The sequence below is a fragment of the Amblyomma mixtum genome, chromosome 4 (genome assembly GCF_055824585.1).
Source record: "Amblyomma mixtum isolate Tamu chromosome 4, ASM5582458v1, whole genome shotgun sequence".
In the NCBI taxonomy this organism is placed as follows: Eukaryota; Metazoa; Arthropoda; class Arachnida; order Ixodida; family Ixodidae; genus Amblyomma; species Amblyomma mixtum.
The window spans coordinates 119,372,461-119,381,819 of NC_143015.1; the positions used below are offsets into that span (position 1 = coordinate 119,372,461).

The window sequence follows — 9,359 nt, forward strand, 5'->3', positions numbered from 1 at the left end:
GGGCTCTTTTGGCAAAAGCGTTTCAGATCGCTTTTCCGCAACACTTGGGAATCGAACATCCAAGTAAGGGACTTTTTCGTTCGTGTGATTTGAACGCAGACTTTTTTCTTCCAGCCAGTATATGCCCAGTTTCTAAGAGGCCAAAAACTGCGGGTATTTGCTATTAACATGTTGGTAATCTTTGAAATTAGAAAAATTTTAAAGGCAGGCCACCTCTCAAGTAAAGAAGTTCTCGTGCACCACTGTGTTGCCAATACTCGGCGGTCTTCGAGGGGAGCTGATGAGTTTTTTGTCGGAGGAACTTTTTTTCTTGGCAGATGAAGAGTTTCTCCGGTAGTGATCATGCCCATTCATTTCCACTCTAGTGTCAGTAGGTATGCTTTCCTGTTTTACATCGTCCACACGCAATACGAGTTAGTTGCTCAAAGATATTTACGGTAACCCTTTATTTGGCTCGCCTTACCTGCTTATCATCATGTTTACTTGTGAATTTCAGTGTATGCGGTAACCTTGGCATGTGTACATATCTAAATAATTTTTTTTCTAAATAAGAAGGATTCGGCTCGGGCTTACATTGGCCGCATGCCTTAGTATTTTGGGCTGCTTGCATAGTGCTAGATTTCAACAAAAATTAAAAATTATTATTTTATCTTCGAGACAAAGGATCTGATGGGAGGAAGTGGGCCTGGAGCTGGGCCGAACCTGCCCACATTGGCCCCCTGTAGGCAAAATGTGGGTAAGTGCAAATTAGGCTTGCCCCTGTATAAGCGGCATCGGTCAATTGCGGTATTGGTGGGGCTGGCCGATTTTACCGCCTCAGTGGCTGCCTACTTCAGTCCAAAGTTCGGCCACTGGGTGGGCTGCCAGCCACGGCATAACCTCCCGCGATACACCAGGCAAACCCCCTTTATACTCCAAGAACTTAATTGCTGGCAGAACCACTTTTGACAGGTTATGTGCGTATAACAAATCAATGGGCATAATTTATATTTTATGCAACGTGGCCATGCTGTTGGATATTTTCTACGGAGCTCTATGTCATCATTTCGTCATTTCCTCCAAACTTTGTCGTTTTGATTCCTATTTTACGCTTCTTCGCTACGCGGATGATCCTAACTTTCTGCGAAAAGCTTGGATGATGATAATATCGTCACGCTTAATGGCACTGCCCACGGCGGGGGATTGGACGGAGTGCATGGAGGAAGAAAATGTTCTTTGTTTTTCTTTATTTTTATGTGTTCCCCGTGCTTCCTTTTCTTTTCTGTCTTTCCGATTTTAGTGCTTCTGGCTGCATACAGAACAGGGCTAACATTTCCCATAAGTGCTGAATTGGAAGGTAACCGAGGATAGTAAACAGAGAGCATGGGAAGGATCAAGGCATATAAACAGGCCCAGAACAAAAACATCGAAGGGTGAGACCGACGTGAAGGTTAAAGACGTATTTAAGCTGTCCAAAGATATCCTTTAGCAACCTGTGGTGGTGATATTGCATTCAAAAGTGTCAAAAAACAACCGGCACATTTACAAAGGAGTAATCCTCAGTGGCAACTATTGCCATGTAGGTATATTTCGCTACCACTTTAGAGACGTGGCCAGTACAGCTACCAGGGTAGATAAAGACGATGAAGTGGCAACTGCAATGACGGCGCCGGGACGCTGACATCAGCACCGGAAGACAGCGACCGAGTGCAGCCCCGTTCTTCGCCATCAGGTGAGTGAAACCATTTCCGAACCGCTTGTCACCTAGCCCGCTGAGCTCGTTATCGGTTGCCTATCAAGAAAGAGAGTAGTCGGTTTATCTTGTGCGAAATGCTACAGGCCCGTGTACTGTGCGATTTCAGTTCACGTTAAAGAACCCCAGGTGGTCGAAATTACCCGGAGCCCTCCCCTCCAGCTACCCCTACAGCCTTAGTCGCTTTGGGACCTTAGTCGCTTTGGGACATTGAACCCCATAAACCAAACCAAACGAGTTTATCTTGGGGATAACTGACGAAGTAACGCATCTCGTCCTCACTGGAACGTTTTTCTGGAGCTAAGTGTCATTGTGCGGCGTTTTTAACCTAGTGATTCCTGCGCCATATCATTACAAAGGGCTGCGCTTAAGACACCAGCGAATTTCAGTCTCTGTGCGCAGGTCTCCTGAACGCAGCTTTTTCCTGTGTGGAGCATATGTGTTTTCTGAATCGATCGTAGGAAATGCAAGCAACCATATTCTTTCCAGGAAACGTCCGAGCTAAATGCTGCTTTTTCTTGGGGAGAGGGGGGGGGGGGGGGGCAGTTCTGGCGGCAAAAAAAAAAAAAGCCGTAAACATTTATATGTTGAGTGAACAGTTTCGAGAGCAGTTTCATTTAAAAATCACCTTCAACCTTATGAAGCCTGGAGAGAACTGTCTGCTCCGTTTTTACTTGTTTTTGTGCCGACAGCAGCACGCATAACTTGCCATATTATTAATTATATCAGCACGTAGCTTTCAGCTGTTCTCCCAAACCAAACAGCGTGGTCTTGGGCACTGCCTCGCCAGCCTGTGGATTATTATAAGCATTAAAAACCGACACACAGATGCCACTGAAGGAAGGAGCAGGCAATATTGTTTTAGTGTTTCGCATGTTACCCGCAGGCAGCTTGGAGTTCGAAGCCGTGCTATGCATATTTAAGGTTTAGAAATATAGTCACCTTCATGTAGCTTTCAGATGTAATTTTATATTAAGGCGGAAGCCTTTAATGCCTCATCGTTGTAAGCAGGAGCTGTCGACAGAAATGTCACGCTTTTCAATTGGTCGAAACTGTCGTGACGTCACAGCGCGGGAATTTCAAACGGCGCCAATGTACTTTGCCTACTAACCATGCAACCAAATAAAGGGATCGTATAGTGATTCTCCAAGTAACTTTGACTGAGTTTAGTTAATTGCATAATTAACGAACTAGCCTAATTAATCTTTCTAGGCAGACCATATAAATAAATAAAACCGAGTAGGAAATTGGCCGAGCTTGGGAATCGAACCCCGGTCTCCGGAGTGCGAGTCGAGCACGCTACCACTCCGCCATGCCAGCTCAATGGTTTGGAATGAGCAAAGGTGCGTCTAGTGAATACGGTATATTCGCTCACTCTCATCCTCCTCCCTTCCGGCGAGGTTTAGGTGTCCACCGAGATATGAGAATCATATACCTTTCCTTTCCTCAAAAACCAATTTACCAACGAGCAAGGACTATTTGTCCGTGTTCCAGATTGGTCCATGTTGTCGTGACGTCACCGCGCGCGAATTTTGACGAGTGCACACCGAAATATGTGGGGCAGTTACTGCGCAATTTCCTTTCCTCAAATAATATTTTAGACTGGTGTGCACCGAGATATGTGAGACAGTTACTGCGTAAATTCCTTTCCTCAAATACAATTTTCATTTTCTTCATTACGGCCCCTCTTTCTTCTTTCACTCCCACTTCCTCCCTTCCTGTACGGTGCAGTTAAGGTGTCCACCGAGATGACAGAGAATTACAGCCCCATTTCCTTTCCTCAAAAAGCGCTGCGTTCAAAGGACAACGCAAAGGGCACGCCGAACGGGTGGTGGCGTTCCGTGGACTGCCTGGCAGCGCTACAACACGCTGTCGCGTTCCACTCCTAAAGGCGAAGCTTAAGTGTCGTTAATTAGCAGTTAATTAATGCACCAACAGAATGTGCAGTGAACTATCGCGTAGCAGAATGCAGCACTCAGGCTTTTGCCTTTCACCACTTTAGCCGCTAAAGTTCCTCGTAATTTTAAATTGGGTCATTCCTAAAACCAGGTTTTGATGACAACCAGTGGAATGAAAGTGTAGAGCGCCCACAAAAGCCGGCATTTCATTATCACGGTTACAACATAACCTGCAGTGCCACAACTAGCAGTATGTTACAATTCACTACGCCCCTGACACCGTTTTCCCATATGAAAGGCCTCATAGCACTCTACCCTTACGAAGAATCGCATGCATTCCTATTTTTGCAGCTTGCAATGACTATGTGGTTAGCTGAGTGAGCCGCTATACTTACTGCACTTCTTACATCAGGACCTATTTCAGTGGCTGCTGTACTGTAGCACACGAATACATTGCTATTTGTAAACGCTGCGTCGTGCCTTCACGAAGTGGTGACGATTGCAAGTCCTCACTCTGACACGCCAGGAGGTCCTCGGAGAACACAAATGGAAAGATTTAAGGCCACCCGTGGCGTCAAAACAATATTCGTAGGTGTTCGAAAACCACTGCCACCACATACTACTCAGAATATTCCATTCCATGGTAAAGAACAACCTTTTACCGGAAATTAGATATTCTTAAAGGGTGACTTCAATATATATCTTTAAAGCGTAATGATACTTTATCTCTACCCACGCGATAAATCTGGTACCGACGGGTACGCAGCATGTTTGGTTTATTGGTTTGGTTTATTGGGGTTTAACGTCCCGAAGCAACTGAGGCTGTGAGGGACGCCGTAGTGAAGGGCTCCGGAAATTTTGACCAACTGGGGTTCTTTAACGTGCACTGACATCGCACATCACACGGGACTCTAGAATTTCGCCATCATCGAAATTCGCCCGCTGCGGCCGGGATCGAACCCGCATCTTACCGTCAGCCGAGCGCCGTAACCACTGAGCCACCGAGGCGGGGCCTACGTAGCCTGTGTTCACCCCGCCACGAGACCGCGAACTCCAAGGACCGCCGAAATAATGCCATCCCCGATGGTACCGTCACAAGAATTACCAACCCCTATCTTCCTCAAAAGAATTCTCCTCGCCACTAGCTGTTTCGAACAATTCTTTTTCTGTATGCAACATTCAGGGTGACTGCTTATCTTAAACAAGTTCCTGTTTCAAAAAATATCGCTTTGAATACTGAAGTCATATTTACTGTCCACAACCGCTGTGCTAATGAAATTGTGAAGCACGCCCTTCAGGAGCTATTACCTGCGCGCAGTGTCAGTTAGGCCTGGCACACCCGGTCATCCCGCTACTCTATTGCGCAGATCCAAAAGACGGACACCACAGGGCGCGAAAAAGTCATGAGGCCGCCGGAGCAAGAGCACGGTCAACCAGAAGTAATACTCTTGGGCAGCATCGAGAGCATCAGCGGGGGCTTCTCCGGAATCGCTCTAGACTACCGTGCCCCCTGCACCGCTTCCGAACAGCGAACCTGTCACCTCGCCCGCAACATGTCGGCATGGAATGAGATCCTTATTCACGGGCGTCTAGAAGTGCGTCATCTTACAGGGACAAGCGGAAACCTATGCCTGTCTCGTATAGCTGGGAAACACCCACGCCCGGACGAGATTGATGAATTTCAAACTCGCCAAGCTGCAACCCTTTTGTGCTGGCTGCTGCATGAACACTCCTGTGTTACCTCGGCGCACGTTCACTTAGACACCCTTGGTAAGCACGCTGTAATCGCCTGTACTGCCCTTAATTTCAACACGTCGTTGAAGAAACTCAAGCTACGCTTTTCACGTTCCGACACCCCGGAACGCCTTACCGCGGTGATCTCCACTTTATGGCGTCTAGAGCAGCTTCAATGCGACTGCCTCGAAGACTGTCATTCAAGGCTCTTGGCAGCACTCTCGCAACTCCTCCACACGACCACTTCTCTTAGAACCCTGGATATATCATCAGTATGGATCGAAAGCGACCAAGCCGCACTGAAACTTTTCACCGCCCTTAAAGCAAATTCGACCCTGAAAGAGCTTTCTTTCCATTATGATGCGCGAAGGGCAGCATTCCGCTCTGCCTTTAGCGATTACCTCCACAGCACAACCACGCTAGAGACCCTAAAGATACTTGCATCTTCTGACTCCAGGAGCTGTCAAACTTCAATTCTGGAAGGCCTTTATGCAAACGGAAGTGTCTCTACGTTCACCCTTGACTTTTTCAGAATTGATCGCAAGAATACGGAGCTCATGGCAGATGTTCTACAAGAGAACGACGTTTTACGCTGTCTGCATCTCGGATCGCTAACGGGAAGGGGTCAATTTCAACCTCCCAATATAAGCGGCCGCTTTCTCGAAGCCATCATACGGAACGAAACGTTGGAAGAACTAAGCATACCGGTCCATATCTGGGAGCCGGCACGATGGTCGCGCCTCTTCAACGCGCTGGCATATAAAGAAAAAATGAAGAAACTAACCATCCTGACATCTATGTGGAACTCTGAGCTTTTGAAACATATCTGCAGCGTTCTTACTGGTACCGGCGCGGAAGAGAAGGTTTGCCTCGGAAAATACTACGTCGAAGGCGACATCAGCGTCGTCGAATGCAAGGCGGTTTCCGAAATCTGCTTCTTAAGCGGAACGCGAGACGACTTGGAACGCGGCGTTCTACAGTTCCTGCCATCTTTGAACCACATAACAACGGTGTCGGTCGCTGTCTCTAGAAGCAATTTGGCCCTTTCATCTGCCGTCGCCAGTTATGTTCGAGCAACCACATCGCTTCGAGCGCTCAAGCTCTATATAACATCTGGAGAGACGCCAGCTGGCGGGGCAGAAATGGGCTGGGGAGTCATCCTCGATGCACTCTCTCAAAACACAAGCGTCACCGAACTGTTCGTTTCCATGAGTAACATATTCAGCATGGATGAGGAAGACCTGAAGAAACTAGCGGATGAAGTGAGAAAAAGCAAGCGCATCCGAAGCGCAGAGTTCTTTTTTGAGATGCTCGCCGAAACTAGCGTGTTTGTTCGTCGGCTATCCATGGGCATTGGTGCGAACTACACGCTGACTAGTATTCTCCTTCGCACCGGGATGGAACCAACCAGAGAGTGGTTCGCTGTGCTGGACACGGTGCGGCGCAACTCGGACCTTGTGACCCGGGCTGCCCTCTTTCTGAAGACATCGCGATGTGACAAGTACGTAATCGCCGGTTGCTGGTGGCTCTATAACGCACCTTCTCCTGCAGTACGAGAGTGGCGTCAACGAGTTAACCTTTGAACCTATTCCACCATTACTCTTGCGTTTTAGTTACTATGGTGTGGCGAATAATCACTGGTTGAATAACTAGGTCGCAAATACTGGTACATACCTGCCTATCTCTTCGGCCTGGGAAGTACCGTGTTTGCCACACTTAACCTGGCAGCACGCTTTTTTTCTTTCTTAACCGTGTAATATAGCAGCAGCAACCGTCTTCAGTTCAAAAATTATGCCAATTAAGGAGACCCTTTCTACTCACACTCTCAGACCTTTCGGTCCTTAGGAATGCCGTAAGAACTCCGCTATGTGGCTTAAATGGAAAGAAATTTGCTTGGCTACTTTTCGCGAAACTGTACCTGAAATCGGCTTGAACGAAGTTGACTAGGTCTAAGCGATCCTGCTTTGTACAACTCAGGTTTCAAATGTATTCGGCGCACCTTCCACCTATGTGAAAAATGTTCTCTGAGGTCACGCCACTGTTGCCTGATAGCTTCTACCATGTGTCCCTGAGCTCCTTTGTTCATGCTCCAACACTTTACACCGAGCACTCAGGGGTAGGGTTGGGATCGACTCTAGATATACAATCATTTTTGTACTCTGCCATGTTTTACTGTATCGGATCACACTTTTAATTTTCTTTCCTATCACCCAACAAGTTTTCTTAACGCTTGTTTAGGACTGCCATTTTGAGCACATTTAGTAGACCCTTTACTGTATTCCTTTTTGAACTAAAACATATCTATGCCTTCATAATTGGCAAATAACCTCGCTTACCACCAGCATTGAAAATTTCGCGGTAGCACAGCACAGCTACAAATGCGGAGTATCTATTTATACCAGACATTTAGGTGTTTTTATTTTGTTTTCACCTTTCTATTATTGCACTGGTAATCTGATTTTTTCCCTATGCCGAAGCAGTGTCTTGGTCCCTGTGGAAAATTTTCACAGCTTTCAAATACACAATGAATTAATTTCCACCTTTTGTCCTTTATTAAACCGTAAGGTTTATTAATGATATCCTAGTTGAAATCAAGAGGAAGAAATGGGCTTGGGCAGGGCATGTACTGCGAGGGCAAGATAACCGCTGGTCGTTAAGGGTAACGGAGTGGATTCCAAGAGAAGGCAAACGTAGCAGGGGACGGCAGAAAGTTAGGTGGGCGGATGAGACTAAAAAGTTTGCGGGGATACAGTGGCCGCAACTGGCAAAGGACAGGGTTAATTGGAGAGACATGGGAGAAGCCTTTGCCCTGCAGTGGGTGTAGTCAGGCTGATGATTATGATGATGATGATGAAAGCGTAAGGAGCTAACACTTGATATTTTTAGTAGTTTCTCAACACAATATTGTTACTACAATACAGACACTGCGCCTCAGCCCTCGAGCCCGTCGCAAGACACCCTGCCCTCCTCCAAGAGTTGGCTGAGCTATTGTCTGTCAACGAAGCTGAGGCATCGGCAATGGTTCAAAGTGGCCTCCTTGCCTTCGAGGACATGGACGATTTCATGCGAATCACTGGCGTCGTCAAGGAACGAGTGGTATGTCGTCCGCGCGAAGCCGGGCTCGTCCAGCTGGATGAGCTTAACGCGGACTGCTGGTACCACGTGAGAAGATACCTGGCCTTGGAAGACATCAAGGACCCTGTCCGCCGTTTGGGCACACCGTAATCAAGTTTCACGCAGGAATGCTTTAACTGCAGAAAAATTTGCCGCGATACGGTGCACCATTACTTGCCATTACCTTTTTTTTTTCCTGTAGTTATCTCAGCCGGGAGTTGGCCATTAAAGTACAGCTACATGAGCTAAAATCTAGTTTACTATGCTCTTAGTTTATCAAGTAAAGGGATGCTTAAAGGTTCCCAAAAAAATTGAGTGGAGAGATGCACTTTACAGTTTTCCGCCCTCGGAATTCGAATTTCTGGTCGAAATTAGGCAAAGGAAAGCGCAAACCTATTTTGTTTTGGCGAGAAGTGCAGCAGCAGCCTCGGGCGTGCTCGCGCGCCTCGTTGCCGCCTGTGATTGGTTGGGCGCCTCGTGACGTCAACAATGGCACTGGCTCGGTCGGCTCGGCCGCCGCCGCTGCACATGAACCGCGGGGCTCGGCGGTTCGAGGTTGTTATTTTGCTTATACGACGATGGAACACATCGAATATTACCCGGAGTATCTTGGCGTCATCCCCTACATGTTAGAACCGATTGGAAAGAGCAAACCTCTCCAAGAAAGAAACGATGCTGGCGCAAGCCGTGATTTTGACTCGAACGAAAGCGAAGTGTCAGCATCTCCACGTGTTGGAAATGACTTTGGTAAGTATAACTTTATTTGCCAAACTACATTCAAAGATAAAATGGATGAATTTTGAGGCGAGCAAATCCATTATAGCACTGCCCGACGTAATTTTCCTAATACAATGTAAGCGGGATTCGATCGTCGGCATTTT

The 9,359-nt window shown here is 47.2% G+C and overlaps 1 protein-coding gene across 1 annotated transcript; it reads left to right on the forward strand.

The window, feature by feature from the left end:
• The first annotated feature begins 1,412 nt into the window (after positions 1 to 1,412).
• On the forward strand, positions 1,413 to 8,847 carry LOC149348065 (uncharacterized). Its single transcript, XM_089587899.1, has 3 exons — positions 1,413 to 1,711; positions 4,998 to 6,865; positions 8,286 to 8,847. Exons 2-3 carry the CDS (start codon positions 5,034 to 5,036, stop codon positions 8,587 to 8,589), a joined length of 2,136 nt encoding a protein of 711 aa, XP_089444025.1. The 5' UTR covers positions 1,413 to 1,711; positions 4,998 to 5,033; the 3' UTR covers positions 8,590 to 8,847.
• Positions 8,848 to 9,359: the final 512 nt, after the last annotated feature.